Source organism: Myodes glareolus, chromosome 10 (genome assembly GCF_982192425.1).
Source record: "Myodes glareolus chromosome 10, mMyoGla1.1, whole genome shotgun sequence".
NCBI lineage: Eukaryota > Metazoa > Chordata > Mammalia > Rodentia > Cricetidae > Myodes > Myodes glareolus.
The window spans coordinates 37,625,763-37,648,203 of NC_142035.1; the positions used below are offsets into that span (position 1 = coordinate 37,625,763).

The following is a 22,441-nucleotide window of genomic DNA, read 5'->3' on the forward strand; positions in this document are numbered from 1 at the left end:
TTTCCTGCCCTGTTGCTCTCCCAGGCTGGAGAGACGTCACTATTCCCCCAGGCCTAGGGCTGGGATGTTCTACCTGCTGAGCACAGAGCAGCTGGTGAACTCACTACCAGTCAGGCTTCATTCGGCCCTGACAGACAGACATCAATACCATACCTTGCCCCCTGCAAACTGGCCTTGGTTCCTGGCTATTGGCCATTAACCTAGATTTCTCCCAGCATGCCAGAGGCCTGGATACATGTGGAGGGTTACTGGTGTAGAAAATAAGGTTCAGTGTAGGAATGTATGATGTACAATGAAACACAGAAAAAAGGTACGGATTTTGAACAATGTGGTGATACATATACAGTGTAACTCATTCTGTATGTGGAAGAAGGGTAAGAGAACACTCCATTCTCTTGTGAATGGTTAACGGGCCATCCATGGGCTGGCGGGATAAAGGCACTCACTGTGCAAGGCTGTCAATGTGAGTTCTATCCACAGAAGTCACAACTGGTAGCAGAGCATGTATGTACCTACATTCACACACGTGCACACACACACGCACACAAATAATAACCACTCTAATACTACTGGTAGTAGTAATACATATTTTAGTAAAGAGTTCGTTAATCCATGAAAGTTGACTCAACCATATTAACACACACTTAGAGGTTCTTTGGATTGTAATTCTGGGTAACAACCTGAAGGCTGCGTGAGAGAGCACTTTTCAAGTAAACTGTTCTGCCTTTTAGAGAAAGCATCAAACGCTCATTAGATTAATATCCATGGTATCATTTTAATTCAAAAGATCCACATTGGAAGGGTCCCTGGGACACTGGGGAGAATGTGGGAAATTATAATTACACTGCTAACTCTGCCACAGGGAAAGTGTACATTGATTGGGTAATCAATAATCAATATAGCACACACAGTAGTTAACCAACAGATATTAGCTATGGAAGTGGATGACGAAATTAATCTTGTGTAGGTGGAAATTGACAGCCAGTATGTGACAGAAAGTGATTATGTCTTCATTCCTCTTAAACATGGACTTGGTATTTACTTAACATGAACTGTCTTGACATACAAAATGATCATTAGTAACAAACCAGAATTAGAAATTTTCTGCAGGTAGAACTCTCGAGCAACTTAAAAAAAGTTGCTGCTAACCTAGGACCACTAAATATTTTATTCTTATTTAGGCACACCTACAAAGCATAAAAAGCCAAACGAATTTGGGGGTAGGGAAGGTCCAAAGAATGTGTCTCATTTTCATTCTAGGCGAGTGGCTCTCCATGTATTTCATCCCAGGAAGAGTGCTAAGTTTTCATTTGGCAATGCTTATCTACTCTCAACCTGGCATAGAATCCTCAAGGATAATGTATAGAGTTAGAATATTAATACAAATAAAAGTGTTTCATAAAGAGTTTTTATCATAGATGCAGAAATGATTGAAATGACAAACAGATAATGATGCAAAAAAGCGTTAATTTGCACTATTAGGAATTGTCACTCAAAATATATTATGCTTCAGGTGCTTTCAGAGACAAATACATAAGAAAATAGAGAATCCTGTAGACAATACCCTGGACAGTTTCAATCATGAGGTTCTGCTTCATGTTAATTATCGTAGAAATGGAACAGACATTATGTAAAGCCACATGTTATAAAGTTTGTTCTTGTTTATTATATATTGTCCTGATGGAGCTGAGAAATTAGTTCTTTAATTCTAGTGGTTTCTTCCTACTAAGATACTTTTCCATAAGAGTTAAGACTGCGCATGATGACTTCTTTTGTATTACACATTCCAAAATACCGGTGTGTAGAACCTTATGCATACAATACGTCCTTATTGCAGGTGACTAGCATGTACTGTAATGTTTTCAAAGACTGATTGACTTTCAGTCACAAGACAAGACACAAGACAAGACATATGAACCTTAGCATAACCCAAGGGTACCACAAGATGGTAAAGGACTCAATTCTCTGCAGATTTGCTTTTTCTATGGACAGACTCTATGAATACTGGGGAAATGAATGAGAGGAAGCAAATGCATGCAGTGATGCAGATGATTCTTTTCTTAACTTATTTTCAAGAGTCTCAATCTGCTTTGATAATCTGAAAGGATACGTAATGCTTGTTCCTTATTGGATAATTGGAAGCACTTAATTACAAACAGCAATGAGAGGATCTCAAAGATTTGTTATAGGATAGGAAAGTCAAAATCCAGTGCAGAGAGCTTAGAATGTTCCTTATGTTTCATTTTTGAATAAAATCTTCCAAAAATCAAGTTTGTACTTGAAAACAATTTTGGCAATTCCAGAAATATATGAATGAATTTAAAATTATTGATAACCTGTTTTAAGGGGAAAACAGAACTGTCTTAAAAACTTGTAATTTGTCTTTATGATACTACTGAGTTCCTAGATTTACAGTTCAGAAACTGTAAATCATAATGAATTTGGCAGGCATGTAGATAAAGACAATAAAACTTATACATTAAGGACACAGAAAATTGAGTCTGTCTATTTTTTCAATGACTACACAACTAAATGTCATACCATTGCTTAGATGTACCTTCTCCAGTAGGCTAGAAGAGCCATAGAACGTGTAAATCCAGTCTCTAGAGCCAATTATTTTTCCTCACACCAGCCATGCACATGAACATTTAAACAAAGCCACTTGAGTACAGAAAAGTGATCATTATGGCAGGTGTATACATGCAGCTCATTGCTCACTCAACCTTTTCTCCTCTTCCTCTACAGTAAGCAGAATAATTGTTTTTGATGAGCATATTGCTCCCTAAAATCAAAAATTACTAGGAATGCTAGGAATGAATATCTTACCAAACTCAGTATAATGTAAAATATTTAAGGGAAATCTGCTTAAAGATAAAAGAAAATGGACTCATCCCTGAAGATAACTTTTAATAGTTTTTGCCTTTTTTTATCCATCCTTATCCACACTTTATTTATGATAGCTTAGAGCACCAGCAACCTTTAAAACCTTGGGGTATTGAAACAGAAAGCTAGGAGGGGAGAACAGAAAAGTGTTTAAGGCTTGATGACATCATGAATTACCGTGCAACCAAACCAGGCTATCTGCAGCATGTGTTTATGGGAAACACAAATGCATCTCTAATCTTTAAAGTATAAGTAAGTGTTTGGGGGCTCTTCTCCATTATGAGTAGCTAAAGTGATTTTAACTAATAAAATTGGTTGACTTGTTCTTTAAAATAATTAAAAGCAATAAATGAATCATCTAACTAATTTGTCACTATGAGTTGATAAATGTACTCGTGCAAACTCCATTTTAAAATTACACTTTACCTATTAGTCAGGTCTCCTAAAATACTAGTGGGTCTTGGAAAAAACCACTCCTATGAGCAATTTATCTTAAGAATGTTTTCTTTATACGCTGCACTGGGTGGGGGCACAGGGAATAATTAAGATTTCAAGGCCTAAGGAAAATTTTCCTTTCTGAGTCTCTAAAAATCCAGTAAAATGTACAATAAAAAAATTATGTAGAGTTTATTTTTAAAAATAATTTGTGGAAGACAAAATAAACAGTTATTAATCCTCTACTCTTCTATCTCATAGCAGACATTCTTGCTAAATCATCACAACACTTTAGAAAGGGAATGTCACTCAGGTTGTATTTTGGGGAAGGCATGGGGTATTAAGTAACTCTTTCATGTTGTTTACACAATACCCAACTTCAATCCCACACTCTCTCATGCTAATATAGGACATGCACTGACATGTGACAGAACAGGCAGCATTTTCGACTTTAAAGCATTTTTTTCATCATTCCAAGTTCAAAAGTTCCATTAAAATTGAACAATGATATTTTTATTTCTAAATAAAAGGTATACTATGATCTTTTGTTGAGGACAGTACATTTTTTAAAGTCTTAAAGTGATGCACAGTCCTACCTACTACCTGCCGCCTATGTGAGAAAGAAAACCAATATCAAAACAGGGAGGAGAGAGGGGATAGGGGAAAGAGAGAGAGAGAGAGAGAGACTAAGCCAATCCCTGAACATCTGAATCTACTGTGACAATGACCCTACCCTAACAGTCTCTCCCTGACATATTATACATACTGTACCTACAAAAGTATTCTTATTCCCAACCTAAAAAGAAAACCATAGTTGCTGGATTCTGTCATTTAAAATTCTGCAGTGTTGAAATCTCTCCCTCTCCTTTCACTTTGAAGACTTTCACTTTCTTCTCTGACCTAACACAAAAAGTAAAGCATCAAACATCATTTCTCTTGTAGTTTTCCAAAGAAGTGGATGAGATATTATGATCTCTAGGCACAATGTCATGAAAAGCAAAACCAAGCAATTATGATTAAAAAGAAAAGAAGACAGAGCCTACAAGCATGTTGGCACCTTAGCATTCCTACTAGCATTGACTCTCATCTTCTATGGATGTGCTCATGTCAAGAGATTATAGCCTCTGTGTGTGTCCCTTACGTCAAATATGACAAGAAAAAAAACCAGTTAGCAATAATTCTTCAAACCAGAGCATTTGTATTACAAATATTTTCTGGGATATTAGTTTTGTAGTTAGTAACTATAGCAAAAATAGCTTGCTGTAAGGATCAGAGAGCTTGCTAATCATGTTCTCATTGATGTAACAAAAATGTATTTGAAGTTAAGCCAAGTTCAGGACTTACCACCTCCTCCTCCAAGAAGACTGGCATTTGCTGTTAAGGAAAAAAAAAGAAATTGTACTTTAAAACATATAGAAGACACAGTGTAGCAGAATAGTTGAAACAGAAACTAGTAATGATCATGTATCTTGCTTGAAGACATATATAGAAAATATGAATTTTCATACAAAGACGTTATCACTAAAAATTAATGTTTCCCTATTTTATCTCCTTTTTCTCTTCAAATATCTATGTTCATATATTTCCTCATAACCAAGTTAAGTACACATATATATTGCTATGTTCATATATTTCCTTGTAACCAAGTTAAGTATACACACTATATACATATATTTTTATATATACATATATATGGCTATGTTCATCTGTTTCCTTGTAACCAAGTTAAGTACACACACACACATATATGGTTATGTTCATATATTTCCTTGTAACCAAGTTGCAAGTACAAACATACACACACATATATGGCTATGATCATCTGTTTCCTTGTAACCAAGGTAAGAACATATTGAAAGCCTTTTATTCCTCATCTGTAACTAAATTGATCTTCTGAGTTTTCAATTTTATAAAATGTAGATACAACAAAGCTACTTAGGCAATTTCAGTGATTTCAACGGACAATATAACAAGAAAATATAATGATAATTTAAGTTAAATTAACCATCATCAAACAAAACAATCTCTAGAAATTTTGCTGCAATAAGAAGTAAAACTTTTACTAAACCAACAGATTTATTTTTTTGTATAGACTCTATTTGGGAGAACGATAGAAACGTTAAATAGTGATATGTGAATTCTCACCTATTTATTCAGAAATTTAGCCTATGTATTCCAGGAAGGCAAATAAATATAAGATACTTCCAAGGAATTAATATTACATAGGATCTTTATATCATCCACTCTAAGGCTAAGGGAATACAGTGAGAGAAGAGACGGAAAGAGTCCAAGAGTCAGAAGGGAGAGAGACAGGCTGCCAAGTGCTATTTTTTAGGCAGGACAGACATTGCAATCATGAACCCACAACTGCAGGTGTCTGCTCCATATCTGAACAAGAATGGACAGGCATCATGGATGGAGAAAGGGGCTATTTCCTTCAGTGATGAAACACTCATTGACAGATTCAGACAGAGGGACAGTCATTAGCTTCAGTTGTGAGCCCACTAAGGACCTCAGCACTCTGGTGGAGAGTTCCATCCAATGGTCATATAGATGTCCCTGGTTAAACTAAATGGGTCACACATAAAACCAGAAGTCCAGAACCCAGGAAAGAGCTTGGGAGAGAGAAGGAAGATGATAGAGATGGGAGAGAGATAGAGAAGTTTCACACAGAGTAATCAAAATGCATTGTATACACATAAGAAAGAGTCAAAGGGCAAAATCAATAAAAAGGGAAAAGGAAATTAAGTTGGGTTGCACGCAGGACGTAAAATTGTTTAACAGCTGTGTTGCAGACAACTGGCTGCAGTATTAAACAGTGTTATGCTTATATTTATATAAACAATGACCTTCAGGTGAAATTCAGCATATACTGCATGGTCTGGAGAGATGGCTCCAACATTGCATTACTCGCAATCAAGGTGTCAATATAGTGCACTGAGCTTTATTTCATGCACTTACAAATCATTGGCACTGTTTATGCATGTTGTATAAAAGATTTTGCAGCATTATGAAAGCAGGTCGCAACCACAAGTTAAAAATTTAATAAATTGTTTAGGAAAGAGGAGTCTTTTTGTTGAATTTTTGTATGCATTTCATGAAATCACACATTGCCAAAGCATAAGAGACGTAAATGTTATTAATCATTAGTATTAGTGATTCAATCAATAAATAATGGATCATGTGAAGGACATGTGCCCATATTCACAGGTCAATCAGACTAAATGTTTGATGTTGTACTGCTTACTCCAACACCAAAGAGAATATTATAAAAACGCATAGACACAAATGCCTTAGGAGGTCCTTTCAATACATCACTATCAGAATATCAAACTCTGACTTCTGCAAACTTCCAAGTGTAGAATTGTCTAACTGTGACTCTCCCTTTCCCCTCAAAGCTTTCTCAAAAACACAAGCAGAATAGAGGTGTCACTAACCAATCAGAAACTGAACTCTCTTCTGACATCTTCCTACCACTCACATTTCCAAACCCCTCTGGTGCCATACCAAGAAAGGTGTTGTATTTACATGAACACTATCTAGAGTTTAATATCAAGGTTCAGCCTTGTGACTGCTAACAAGGTCATTTTGCTGAAGAGCCTGAAAACAATACTGAGAATTCTCATTTGTCAACTCCTTTCTGGTAGGTGAATTCCACGACCAACTCATTTCTATTGGTTACTCCAACATTCTCTCAATCTTACAGCATTTATAAAAACACATGGTATTTTGCACACCTACTTTCTACCATGTTTGAGAATTATCTGCCTGTGGATTTTCGAGTACCCTGATATTCCATCTGCTGTCTTCCAATTTTCAGACATTTATTCATTAGAAAAAATATATACCTAGGAACAAATAACAACAAAAATAAGCAATAGCTCTCCACTGAGCACATCATGCCGAGAAGCACAACAATGTGTTGTAGTCTGTTTTGGTACACCACTCATCAATAAAGATGGAGGTGGTGTGCTTCCAGAGCCCCGCCCAGAGTCCATCTCTTTAACCAGGCACTTTACCAGTGGATGAGCAGGAGTAGGTGTAGAATTTAGACTTTCCATCCTTGCCAACAATCAAGTCATTTTATATCAATTTGTGCTCATGTCTAGATGAGGCTATCTTTAACACAAATATAGAAGTAATTTTCTTCAGTAAAATTGCCAAAAATAGGCAAAGTGACTTCTAATATGGCACTGCCCCCACAAAGCACCTCAATTACTATCCAGCACTCACTAGGCAGACAAATTAATATTTCTTCCATTTTAAGGAAATGAAAATGATTTTTGTGGGTTCAAAGATTATTTCTTAACTATTTCTAATGAATTAATACATATCCCAATTAGATTAAAAGCTCCTTGAAAATAAGATCTGAACTTACTAGTTTGTTCTGTATCAAATAATTTCTAAATACATGTTTTAAATTGTGAGATAATTGGTGAGCTTAGCCAATTCTCTTTTCATAGAAGAAGTACTTATTTGTTGACGTACAGAAGAACCTATCCTTGGCCCTAGCTAATGTCTAAAATCAAAGACTATTATAGAGCTCCTAAAGTTTATTTGAAATGCTTGTAACTCAAAGCATATGAAACGTATCTATATATCCATCAAATTTTCTTTCCAGAATTACTGGTAATCTGGCTCCAGATTTTTCTGAGAGTGTCACTAGGGGTGGGTGGCAGGAGACAAGACAAAAATATTACAAACAAACATGTATCATTGTTTATATTAAAAGATTTAGAAACTCTACTTTGAACATGCTCACTAACCAGCAATTTTCAAATTCCCTAAAATAAAATTCTCAATTTATTATTGGGGTAGGGAGCAAAACTGAAGTTACGGTAATCATTTAAAAGATCTGACTGAAAACACAACTCACATGAACCATTCCAACTGAATGGAGCTGTGCTTTGACTTCACACAAAACTATTTGTTTCAGTGAGATGAATAGTCTAGGTACTTATGACATTAAAAGTTTTAATATAAATAGGAAAACTGTTTCTTGAGGCTAATTTCATAGTGGCAAACATGGTAAACTTGCAAGATAGATAGGTAGATAGATAGATAGATAGATAGATAGATAGATAGATAGATAGATAGATAGATAGATATAATAGACAGACAGACAGACAGACAGATAGATAGTAGGTAGATAGACAGACAGACAGATAGATGGTAGGTAGATAGATAGACAGACAGATAGATAGATAGATATAAATATAGATAGATGATAGATAGAATACATATTTTACATGTATATGTATATTCCTAGTTTGCTCTCTATTCCTGAGATAAAAACCATTACCTCTATTCCTGAGATAAAAACCATTACCAAAAGCAACGTGGGGAGGACAGGGCTTTTTGGCTTATATGGCCCAATAATCATATCACTAAGGGAAGTTGAGGCAGGAGCTCAAAGCAGGAACCTGGTGCAGGAACTAAAGCAGACACTATGAAGGAGTGCTGCTTATTGACTTGCTTTCCATGACTTGCTCAGCTTGCTTTCATATACAACCCAGAATCACCTGTCATTAGCGGCAGCATCCAAGTGGTTGGGCCCTCCCACATCAATCATCCAAAGGCCAGTCTAATGGAGGCATTTTCTCAACTAAGGTTCATTCTTCCCAGACGACACCAGGTTGTATCAAGATGACACAAAACTAAGCAGAACATTATAGAAATGATCAAATTTAATGTCTGTGGGAATTTTCTGTTCCTTCTAAACCCAAATTTAAGTTTTTAAAAAAACTTACCAAATTTTTATAGGTATAAATATTTATATTTAATGTATTAAACCAAAACTTTAGTGCATTGTAGGAAATATTTTCTTGGGCTAATCATCCTGTTAAATAATAAAAGTATACAACAATTTCCAATATCATATTACTTTATGTCAAAATAAAATTGATTTAAAAAATTACTTTCTTCATTTTTCCTTAAAAAAAACCATGGTGTATATATCTTGTATAGAAAAGATTGGCAAAAAAAATAAAATAGAAAAGATAATAATCAAATCTGTAATATAAATCATAGAAACACTGATCCAAAAGCCAGGCAACATTGATTTTAATTGCACATCAGTTAGTAAAGAACTGAGTAATTTGAACAAGTCATTGTAATCTCATTTATATTCCACCAGAAAACAATCAACCAGGAATAGCAAACAGGATTCGAATTCTTTTGATTTACTACTATTAATAATAATAATAATAATAATAATAATAATAATAATAATAATAATAATAATAATAATAAAACCTGGAATCTTTCTCATTTGATAAAAAAACCTGGAGAAAATTTACACCCAGTGAAAAGAGCACTATGTATGATTTAGGGCTTTTGTCAGATTGAGGGAGAACAGCATCAGTAACAGCATAGCAGCCACCTTAGCTTACATTTCTGGGCTACAAGACCACTCAGTCTTAACTGTTTTGGTGTAATAAAATCTTGTCCGAAACTCTCAGCGATCCCACTGAAATCAGGAACAAGACAAGGTTGTCCACTCTCTCCATATCTATTCAATATAGTTCTTGAGGTCCTAGCTAGAGCAATAAGACAATAAAAGGAGATCAAGGGGATGCAAATCGGAAAAGAAGTCAAATACTCCCTATTTGCTGATGATATGATAGTTTACATAAGCAACCCCAAAAATTCTACCAAGAAACTTCTACAACTCATAAAAACTTTCAGAAATGTAGCAGGATATAAGATTAACTCAGAAAAACCAGTAGCCCTCCTTTACACGGATGATAAATAAGCTGAGAAAGAAATCAGAGAAATATGACCCTTCACAATAGCCACAAGTAGCATAAAATATCTCGAAGTAACTCTAACCAAACAATTAGAAGACCTGTATGACAAGAACTTCAAACCTTTGAAGAAAGAAATTGAAGAAGACACCAGAAAATGGAAAGACCTCCCATGCTCTTCGGTAGGTAGAATTAACGTAGTAAAAATGGCAATCTTACCAAAAGCAATCTACAGATTCAATGCAGTGCCCATCAAAATCCCAGCAAAATTCTTCAAAGACCTCAAAAGAATAGTACTCAACCTCATATGGAAAAGCAAAAATCTCAGGATAACCAAAAAATAAAAATAAAATGGAGTATTGTAAAAAAAATTGTCCTATAATCTTAAACAACTGCTTACATTCATTCTTTAGAGTAAATGCAATCATTCTATGTATCTCATTATTATTTAGAGTCAGGGGCAGGGTACAGGCACACGCTTGTGTTAGTCAATGGACAATTGGGGTCATTGGTTGTCTCTTTCCACTGCGTGAGTCTCTATAATCCAATTCAGGTAGTAGGATAGACTGTGAGCATCTCTATCCACTGAACCATCTCACCAGCATTTCCTTTTAAATTTTTTTATTTATTTGTTTACCTATTTATTTATGTGCATGAGTATAATGCCTGCATGTAGGTCTGCACATCATTTGCATGTCTGATATACAAGGAAGTCAGAAGAGGGTGTCAGATTCTCTGAGGCTGGAGATAGAAGCAGTCTCTACCATTCCAGGGCTGAGAACTAATCGGGTCCTCTGGAAGAGCAGTCAGTACTCTTACCCACTGAGCCATCTCTTCAGCCCCAGTAGCATTTAAAAAAATACATAAAAAGCTTGAATGCTTCTTGAAGTTAATGAGTCTGAAAGAATCCAGTCTTATCTCCACAGTAATTATTTGTTTTCTAGATTCATTTCTATCTCACCCTAAACTATCTTGTCAAACAAGCAACAGGCTGGGAGACTAGTCTCTAAACATTGATCAAAAGTGTTTGTGCAGGGCTTTTGTTTGCTTTTCATCGTATTATACAGGAAATTACACTTGTTTTCATCTGAACAGAATCCTGACCACCTAGCTCTGTTTATTTATTCTGATTTCTTATTACAATAGAGCACATGAGATGTTAAAATTATTGTTGGCAGCAACTTTCTCAGGAGCTCTACTTAGAATACCAATTTCACTCACAACATGCTATTACGAAGGAAATGCCATCCTTTATAATGACACAAATTTTATTTCCTATGCTTTGAAGTTCAAAGTAGGAAGTGTTTTAAAAAATTAAAATCCGAAGCACGTGTCTGACTCTAGAACACTTCATGTCAGGAGTGACCACCGCCACTGACAGCTGTGGAAATACAAGCCACACAGACAAATGCAACCATCAGTTTGGCAACAGGCTTTGGTTCACATTTTACTAGATGTACACCTTCCAAACCAATTCTACAGAATGCCAGAGGTTAGGGACGGCAGTATGCCTGCCTGCTTTGAAGTTGACAAAGAGAAAATTAAAAGTAGGCTTAAGTGCTTCACATGTAGAAAGCAGGCAGAGACACATGATGAATACTTTTTCATTTCATTCTTCCTGCAGAAGTCAAAGGAACCATTGCTATTCCAGGGTCTGTGTTGTAGAAACTGGAACTCACTTTGAAGCCAAAGGTATAACACAAAACCCCTAGTGTTGATACAGAGTCACAAAGGCAACAAGAATTACAAGAGTTGCTTGGAATTATTAACAAAACCTAACAATAGAGAATAAAACTCAGCCTGACCGAAGTGCATGTGAGGAGTGAGAGAGTTACAGCTGCCTGTTTTTGCAGCTTTTCTCACAGGCTGACTCTAAGCACTCAGCGATCTTGGAAAATTCTGAATTGACCCAATCCCTTCCTTAAAAAACAAAAGCAAAACAAAAACAAACAAACAAACAAACAAAAAAACGGAAAGTTCAAGAGGATCAAGGATTGTTGAGACACTTGTCTAGGACCAGCTAGTCAGGAGAACAAGCAGTAACATCAACTTGGATGTTTTAGTAGTACCTTCTTCTTACTACTGCAAGCATGTAAGCATCTGTGTGTGTGTGTGTGTGTGTGTGTGTGTGTGTGTGTGTGTGTGTGTGTGTACACCCCCAAATTCCAAAGTGGCTACATGGCCAATATACCTGAAATCTACTGAATTCTGCTCTACAGAAGTTCACTAAGTTGATGGTGAAGAGAACAAACACACCAGCAGGCGGCTCCTAACATCCCATGGTGAAGGGAGTTAACTCAAAGCCAGCGAATGTAGCATGCTCATCTCACGCCGGTCTCAGCCTTCTGACAGTATATTCTGGATCAAATGTAATTTCAGTAATAACAATACTGGCTAAGTTACAAAAACTGGATTACTCGAGTAACCCACTCTGAGGTTCCCCAAGCAAGGAATGGACAACATTTCTAAATGGGGTAGGGGAAGTACGAGTTCAAATCTATTATGGTTGCAATAATGAAAGACATTTGAAGAGTAGTTTTAACTTGTCTTTGACAAGAACAGTTTTGAACATAAACCAGTTTCCGCTGGAAAACTGGAAGATGTTTTTATCTGAGACAATATGATATACTTTTAGTTTGATTAAAACATAAGCTTGACCACACACCTTTATATACATACTCTTTGGGGGAGGCTGGATAATTTGTTTCAATAAAACCAGTCAATACCTTTTTTTAAAAACTATTGTACAATTCCCTTGTTTCTTATTATATTTTTCTTATAATAATATATACCTTCAATTTCTCTGTGCAGTAAAAGAGGTTTGAAGGATTTCTTTTATATCATACTGTAATTTAAGTAAATAAGTTAAAATAATACTTCTCAGTTATAGCAATGGATGAAAAGATTGAAACACAAAGCACTTCCAAAGGAAAGGATATGGGACTAGTGGGCTTCCTTTCAACAATTATGAAGTTAAAACAAATCCATGAAGGCAGGGGTCACATTTGTTGAAATCAGCAAACCATGCCTGATTCATGACACCATGTGCTGGATAAATATTTATTAAATGTGTAGTAGAGTAGAATGAATGGAAGATGAAGAAATGGAAGAATGAGACAATAAAGCACATTTTGGGGGAAATCAGAGGGCCACAATTTTGCACCTGAGTGCAACTGTGCTGGGATGGAGCCAAGCAAATCTAGATCCGAAGCTAGAGTCTATTGTTGACTTTGAGGAAGTTTCTCAAAGTCCAATTGATCAGCTAACCTCTTAGAGTCTCTGCTCATCAATTATTTGATAAAAATAATGGTCATGTTGCAGCTTTGTGCAGAAGAGTGAGAGTGGTGAGCTAAATGACTGGCACCCTGGCATCTGACATGCCCAGGCTGCGATAAGATCACCTTAAGCTGTGATCGCTCTTACCCTGCATTCTGATCCATATCATCAAAAGCATCACGGCCTAGCCTACAGTCTTGCAAAGTAATGGGCCATTCCATTTTGAAGAACTGCATTGCCCTAGCCACAGTATAGCCTGTCCTGCTCTGTGCTGTCACTGGGGTTTGTAAAAGAAGGTAGGACTTTGGCAGAAAATCGAGCAAGGAACAGGCCTTTATAGATTTATTTTGATATTGTTATTGTTATTTATTTATTTATTTACTCATTTGAGTAGCTTGTTTTCATTTATTTTACATACCAACCAGTTTTCCCTCCCTTCTGTCTTTCCGTTTTCCTATCTACCCCACTCCCCATCCACTCCTCCTCCATCTCCATTCAGAGAGTGAAGTTCTATCTTTGAGGCAAGGTTCTTTAAAGATCCAGTTCTTGAAGCCCATAAAAAGAGTGGATATCAGTATTTTTCATATTTTAACTGTTTTCTTTCTTTCTGCTTATGCTGATTTCATTTAAAAAGATGTATGATACCTTATGCCCCGGGGTCACTTTGTGAAGTTCATTTTCTGTATGCCTCCTCTTACCCTGGCTCTTGCCGGGTTTAGCCAAGGGTGCCCTGGCATGAGATGGTGAGCGAAGAGTGAGTGCCTAACTCACTTTTGGAAGGCCGACTTTGAGCAGAATCTGCCCCTTGAACAAAGGCTACTGCTCTAGTCAGAGCTCTTCAGTTTACACCAAGCCTTTCTCTCTTTTGGGTTCTGACAACCTGTGCCTTCCTCCAGCTCTCTGGCCTGGAGTGGCAACAGCCACGTTGTTGGTAGCCCCTGGTTTTAAACAATTCCTTAAGGTCCTCCACATGGACACCTGACCCCAACTCTTAGACCTAACCTCTTTATAAATAAGCCCTCTTCTGAGTTATCCTAATTGGACTGTTTGATTTAAATTATCTTGGGACCTTGATTTAATATGTATTGTTTATACAGACTGGGTACTACTGGAGGCTAGCCAACACCATATCCATACACAGACCCTCTTACTTTAGATTATATAAGGCTTCATCCAGTCCCTAAGTAATTAGGAAACTTTTCCTACTTAATATGTAAGTATATTAATATTGCTATTTTAATTACTATTTTAATTAACATGTATATATTAAGATATATACATATACATTGAAATATATAATTACATCATAACATGTTAGAGAATTGAGTATATTCTTTCACTAAAGATACGTGAGAGAGCAAATAGACTAAAGAAACCAAACTCCTCTTATGTTCCATTCTGGTCAACACTTTCTCTGTTCAAAGAAAATATAGACACTTAGGTGAAGTGTCTATGTATCATTACAAAATTAAACTGCCAAAACATCATCTTCTCATTCATGAATACATCATAGCTCGAAAAAAACAGCATATATCAATATAATATTTAAGAATTTGTATAATATTAAGGGTATGGTAGTGTGTACCTTTAAACCTAGAACTCAAGAGGCAGAGACAGGTGGATCTCTGGGAATCTGAGACTAAATCAAGTCTACATAACAAATTCTAGGTCAGCTAGGACTAAAAGGTGAGACCTTGCTTCAAAATAATGTCTACATAAAATCATTCCTATTACATAACTACTTGGATTGTTCTTAGTAATTTTTTCTATTACATATGAACAGTGTATTTTTAAATATACTACTATTTGCATGTCTACATACTAATTTTATAGAATGAATCCTTCAAAATATTTATGGTCACAAGGCACATACATTTTTCAAATTTAAATGTCTAATTAATTATTAAAGTGTAAATATTGATATATGTGCTAAAGTTAGTCAAAATTTATCATAAACAATATAACTTTAGGGGCACATGAAACATTGGTATTAGCTTATGACCATCAATAAGTAATCTAAAACAAAGTGTTTTGTCATATAAATGAGGCTGCCTTTGACTTAAACACATCAGTAAAGTATCCAATTATACAAAATAAATTCGTGCTCACCTCCCAAGTACTAAAAGGATCTGTTATCTGTTTGCTTGCTTACTTTTTGTGTGAGAGGGTGGTTGTGTATATGATGTAGAAGGCGTGCTACATGTGCAAGGCACAGGACCATTTTGTGGAGTCAGTTTCTGCTTCTATCTTTACTTGTGTTTCAGGGTTCAAGCTTAGATCATTGGGTAACAAGGTCTTTTCCAACCCATTTCACCAGCCCAAAAGGGTCTGTTTGTAAAACCAAGGCCACTTATGTGCAGGCTTGTGTTTACTAGATAGAAACTAAAAACAGGTCTTGAATTTCAAAGCAAACTGGAGACTTGAAAAAAAATAAGCAAAGAATTTCTATTACTCTCTAATAAAATTCACTATGAATTTCAACTATACTTCAGGAGCTCAACAATGAATTTCAGAAGCTATTAACTTATTTAAAAGATCTGGAGTGTTGATTAAAGAAAACAAAGAAACATAAGAATGCTTCAGCTCAGTCAGGATTTCAAAGCTAAATAACTTGCTCCCATGATAATTCTGACTTTTCTGTTTCCTTTAATTTAAAACCAGCATTTGAACACATCTGTGTGTGCTACAAATCACTGGGTAGCCCTTTCTTTTACACAAATGCAGCAGAAAGCTGAAGAAAGCTTTCTTCGCTTTATTGGTTAAGAGTAATCATCAGATAATCATTCAAATTTGTAATTGTAGCCCAAACAATCACCACTACAAAAATAGTGTAAACTTATTTTATTAGATGCCTGGCACATTACTAATTAGTTTAGTGCCCCCAAGAAGCTGACCAGGTAGGTACTGTTTATTGTTCATTATTTTCTTGATAAAAAGATTGGAACACAGGATGGTTGATTCCTGTGTACTCGATAAAATATTGGTGCTGTTATGTGAAATTCTGTAATATTACTCCCATGTTTACAGTCTTAAGCAAATTTGCAATTTCTCGCTGCTCAGAAATGACAGAATAAGGATTAGAATAGAAGACATATAATTCAGATTTCTGTCTTTTTTACTTATTATTAACTTGCTAGTCCATGAGGACATCTCTAGGAAGATCAATTCTACTTACACTAAATTCAATAGATCTTGTTCCTACTTTCCTGATCTAAACACATCATTTTAAAGCCATATCCATTTTCCAGTTTCTTGAAGTCCTACTGCATAATTGCATAAATAAAATGTGCCAGGCCATAAAGGAGCTGAGCTGGCTTGCTCACCCAATATAATACATCACACAATTCTGAACTAACCATATGCAGCCAATTTGGCTTGTGATATAATCAACTTACCCAGATGTTAAATAAGACCATATATGACTCATTTCCATCAGAGAGTCTGAGTCACCAAGCACTGGACAAGGTCACATGCATTTAAGTAAGCTTCTTCAGGTGGAACACGTGACCATTGTCAGAACCAATCAATCAACAAATAGATCATGACAACGACCTAAGCATCTATTATTTATTGAGCAGTTATTATGACTTTATCTGTCTGGCATCATCCCCAAAGTGATTTTGTAAACCTACAACAAATGAGGAAACTTAGGCTGTCATAAGACTAAACTTATTTGCCCATGGTCATGGGTTGGGAGGTCAACACTAAATCCCATGTTTATAACACTTCAGTCAAAACCAAATGAGTATTTTTCTAGGACACCAGATTATCTATCAAGGAACAACACTTCTCTCAAGTGATTTTCAAAATAAAAAAATCCAATTATTATAATAATACCAATATTAAATGTAATATAACTGATTTTTAATCTAATTAGATTGTGAAAAACAGAAAGCATTTACATGTGTGATGTGAATTAAAATTATAAAAATATTTTATACTTTCCCCATATCATTTACTGACATTTTTATATTAATACACAATCTACATTTCCAAGAAGTTATAATTACTTATCAGGAAAAACTCATTTGAAACATTTAGTTTATATTATGATAACATAGCCAAAAGTATTCTGAATGCTGAAAAACTTTTATGACTTAAGTAATATAAACAATATATAAGATACATATACATTTATATAAATTGCTATCCATGGGGATTATATTTCTTAACTATCAATGCTTAAGAATGATCACGTTCAAGACAATAATCACCCATACCTTATTCATCAAGAAAATGAAACTGAATAAACTAAGATATTATTTTACTTTTATTACTTTTACCTGGCACATAAACATTGAACATATGGAGTAATGTGATATTTCCATGTATGTATACATTGCAATGTTAAAATCAGGCTAAAAATATATATAACCTCAAACACTTATCACTTCGTTAAGTGTATCTATTTTTCAGAATTCTTTCTTCTGGCACCCAGAAATAACACCTTATCAATCTTAGATGTTTACAGTGAAAGACACAAACGAAAGTCCACTGTGCTTTCTGCCTCCCATACTTCTCATGCTTGTATTTGGTACTATCAAGTAATAAATTTTTTTATTAACTGTAGCTAGCAAAACTCATAGTAACAAACTTTCCTATTTCTAAGTTACACAAACTGAACATATATATATATATATACACACACTTATTAATAAAATTTAAATTTTAAGATTGCAAGTATATTATGTTTATGTCAGCTATAAATCTTCACAACGCTCATCTGAAACATCAAAAAATATAACTTCATAAACAGCAAATTTAGTCATTTATCAACAAAGACCCTCTTTGTTCTATGCTCTGGAGACAAAATATAATTTGCATTTTCTGGATATCAAAAAATAGTAATTACTTTTCCTTATTATGGTTCATCAGGCCAGCTGTGGATTCTATAATAGAGATTAGTTTTATTCTGGTGCATTGGAAAGCACTGATATTAATCTCAGACAAACGTATTATCATTGGTGAGAAGCTGATTACTGACTACTGAGCCTTTTTTTAAAATTATTATTATTATTTCATAATTCTCACAGGATAACTAAGTAGTACTTACTAAAAATACTTTCAACTATAAGTCACTTTGTAATACCCAAACGTCAGAAGGAAAATGGGAGCAACAAGTGCTAACCGTTTTAAATCTTTACCCCATAATCTATGGACATAATGGATTTGGTGCTGACCAAAGAAAGCATAGGCCCCTAATTTCTCCAGTAGTTTCTAATTTAGGCAGGGCTATGTATGCTTCAATTTTTATCACACAGAATTATAAAACATAGGACTGAATTGATGGCTCAGCAGTTAAAAACACTTGCTGCTATTGCAGAGGGCCCATCACCCACATAAGGTTGATCACAATCACCTACAACTCCAGTTTCAGGGGAACCAATTTCCTCTTCTGGCTTCCACAGATAACCAGGAACACACATGGTCCATATGCATATAAACAGGCATTTACTCACATAGGATAAAAATAAATATAATTAAACCATATGAATATGTTATATATGTCATACATGCTATATATGTTACATATACAATATAATCTATACTATAATTTAATTATTTACCTGCTATTTGTTAAGTAACTACACTATATGGCTAGAATACCTACTGGAAATATATAGCTAAATAAAATACTGTGTCAAATAACTGTAACATATCTATTAATTGTTATTTTATAACACAATAGATACATTTAGTAGGGGGCTGAAGATGGCTCTCGGGAGGTAGAGGCTTGTTTTGCTAGAGCAAGGACCTAAGTTCAGATGCCCAGCAGCTACATAAAAGCCTGGTGCCTCAACAGATGTCTGTCATCTCTACTCTTGAAGTATAGGCAGGCAGATTCTGGAAGCTTCCAGGCCTACCAGTCTAGCCAACTGTGAGCTCAACTTCAGTGAAAGCTTCTCTAAAAGCAAGAGTGCAGACTTTCGAAAGAAAATACCCAATATCAATTTCCGGCCTCCACACATATGTACAAAAGGACATCAACATGTGGAGAAATACATTTACTATTTAAATGTCAGAGTCCTTATTCTTAAAATCCTTTAAGGAAAACAGTTTTACTAGTTGATGATACTTTATAACCTATTTTACAGACTTGACCTGACAGACTAGTAGTCTAGACAAGATGGCACTGGTTCCTTTCTTTTGGTCCCCGCATGCCCACCCTACTCCCTCTGAATACAACTATAAGTCCTGGAAACGGTGGAAAGGGCAGCCTGAGGAGAAATCTGAAAGGTATAAAGAGGAAGATGAGCAGATTAGGGGTCACAGGAACGAATGAGCTACATAGTCTGTGGGCACCATACAACCCCATTTAAGAAAGATGGTGGCCCATCATAGCACCCAACAAAGCAGTAGAACAATAGAAGACATCCCAATTAGCCTCGTCTCCCCCACAGCTGTACAACAGTTCCATTGACAGCAGGAAGTGAGCCAACAGCATCAGTAGGAAACATCTCTCAGGAGTACCACTGAAGATAAGCTAGCAAGCTTACAAGGAAAGTGTCATCCTGCCTTGCTGGATACGAACCTCCTACTCCTCCTCTTCCCCCTCTTCCTCCTCCTTCTCTGGGCAAAGAGGACCTGACTTCTAACATCCCCTGACAGGGGAGCTCATAGGCATGAGTCCTTCCTACACGAAGGGACTCCAATACCTTGTGGAGGGGGACCTGAAACAAAGACTTTGTCACAAGCACCCAGCCCTACAAAAAATTTCTCTTCCCCACAGGTGGGGAACACATCGTTTTAACAAGTTTCTGGCCTCAGACGTCATTCCTTCTCCAGCAGACCTAAGAATTTACTACTCTACCAAGAAATGGCAAAGTTGTTGGAAAAGAAAGTATCCTGGCCATAAAAGAAGCCAAGCCACAAAGCACTCTCCATCTCTCCAGCCTACCAGCTTAAGACTTGCTCTTCCTAACCAGAGCCGTCAGAACACTTGACCTAGGGAATATCTTCCTAGTTCCTCAAGCAGCACCAGGAGGAAACAGCAGAAGTGGAGCATACCAGATACACAAAGACTATCAAAAAAAAAAAAAGCCCACAGCTAGCCTGTTAATTAAATTGTCATTAGAACCACATTCAACTGGAGTAGGTCAGAGCCATGAGTGAAGCCTCAGTGAACAGTCACTGGAGGACTTCCGGGAGAATAAGTCTTCTAAACTAAACAGAGCCTCGGGATTGGTGTGATACCCAAAAGATCCCTCAAGTTGGGAAAGTGGGGCTGAAAGAGAAGCTGAAGAAATGGTGGCTGAGAGTGTCACAAATGAGGTTAAAATACAGGTTCACACTCATGCAGCAAACCCCAAGTAAGATACGTCCAAGGAAAATTCACGGCAACACTCAGGATAATTAAACTCCAAATTTTGAAGATGAAGAAAAAAAGTATTGAGAGCTGCTGGAAAGAAACAGAATTTGTACATAAGAGGAGGCTACTACAAACGACAGCCATGGCTCTTAGCTGGTGGCCTCCCAGGCTCTCAAATTTAAGGAGCTATCTCACTCAGATGTCGATGGCTTACCGGATGACTCATATCCGGTAACTTGTGGACATAAGGCCTGATCTCCCTGACCATGACATTGAAAGGCCCTGTCTTTATCCCACCTCTGAAGAGCCATTCACCTTCTGTTTGCTCAATGGAACCCTTTGCCGAGAATACAGCACAGCCCTCTGCCTTCTGAGTTTAATCCCCTTTCCCGTCCTTCCACAGACTTTTATCCAAGAATGCTCCTTAATGAATATCCTCCAAACTGATTTCCATCTCTACATATGCTTGCTAAGGATTCAAAAACCGGTGCAATCATGGACTAACAGTGGAGAACTCCTATTTAGATAGAAGCCAGGTGTAGTGGTGCATGCCTTTAATCCCAGCACTCTGGGAGCTGAGGTAAATAGATTATTGTGAGTTCCAGGTTAGCCAGTGTTACATGGTGAGATCACGTCTCAAAATCAGGGAGATGGATGGGTGAGTGGGTGAATGGATGAATGGATGGAGAGAGAGAGAGAGAGATTGAGAGAGAGAGATACTATGGTCTCACTCTCTGACTACCAGTTGTGAGCAGATTGCAACTGGTACATCTTTCCCCTTAGCTTTGAATCTTAGTTTACAGCCCCAAGGAAATAGAAAATATATCATTCAATATTTTATTATATAAATCTATTTTAAAACTTGATTAGCAAACATTAAATTTAGTTTCAAGTCAAAATGTGAGTAATTCAATTTTTAAATTAGTTCTCCAACCTCTATTGAATAGTATTCAAACGAGGACACTTAAATACTACATTTTGAAATGTGGCATGTTGGAACAAAGAGAGAGACGATTTAAAAACATTCTGAAAGCTTTTGTCTAAAATCTTTTGATGTCTAAATGTTCATGTGAAAGTTCCATATCTGAGTCCTGTGAATACATTTTCTGGATGAAATTTCAACCTGTACCTTTGTAACCTTAGAACAGTAACAGTGTGTCTATTACTCACTGAGTAGAATATGCTGGCTACAGAAATGACTGAAATTGTGATAATGATGATTAATCTTCAAGAACTCTTGGGGAATTCATTGTTTCCAGTAACCAGTAATTTTTACTGCAAGCCACTCTAACTTATGCCAACTTCTGGAAGTTTCAAGTAAACTCCCAGGAATTTCGAGGTTTCCTACTTCCTCAATTTCACCATGCTGCCTTCTCCCGTGTGCATCTGGATCTCTATGGTACATTATTAATGCTATCTTCCAGGACTTTCCACAGTCAAACTGAGGAGTCCCACTATTGGCCCCGCTACTCTCACATAAGAGCTACTGAAGGATTACTCTGACTTTAGCTCTCATTGCCTCACAGTCAATACCCACATCTCCTCTGTGTACAGAGAGAGTGATAGTCTCAAGAGTGCAAACACAGTGAGCTGACAGAGGCAAGGCATGGTGGGTTGTTAATGCTTCTGAGACTGACTTTGGACGGGCTCAGGGAAGAATGCCAGCAAACATGCTAGTGAGAAGTAAAGCGGCAGATGTACTCAAGATGGACACAAGGTCTATCTCACTTGGGCTAATCTTTTAATCCATCTATTAAGAAAAACTACCTTGTATTAAAATCCATTCAACTCT

The 22,441-nt window shown here is 36.3% G+C and overlaps 1 protein-coding gene across 8 annotated transcripts in view; it reads right to left on the reverse strand.

The window, feature by feature from the left end:
- Positions 1-22,441, reverse strand: part of Macrod2 (mono-ADP ribosylhydrolase 2) — a 1,889,233-nt gene that overhangs the window by 1,468,631 nt on the left and 398,161 nt on the right. For all 8 annotated transcript variants that reach the window (XM_085696807.2, XM_085696806.2, XM_085696803.2 and 5 more), the window contains exon 4: positions 4,663-4,692. In XM_085696807.2, coding sequence (XP_085552933.2) covers positions 4,663-4,692 — 30 coding nt within the window. The remainder of the gene's footprint in view (positions 1-4,662; positions 4,693-22,441) is intronic.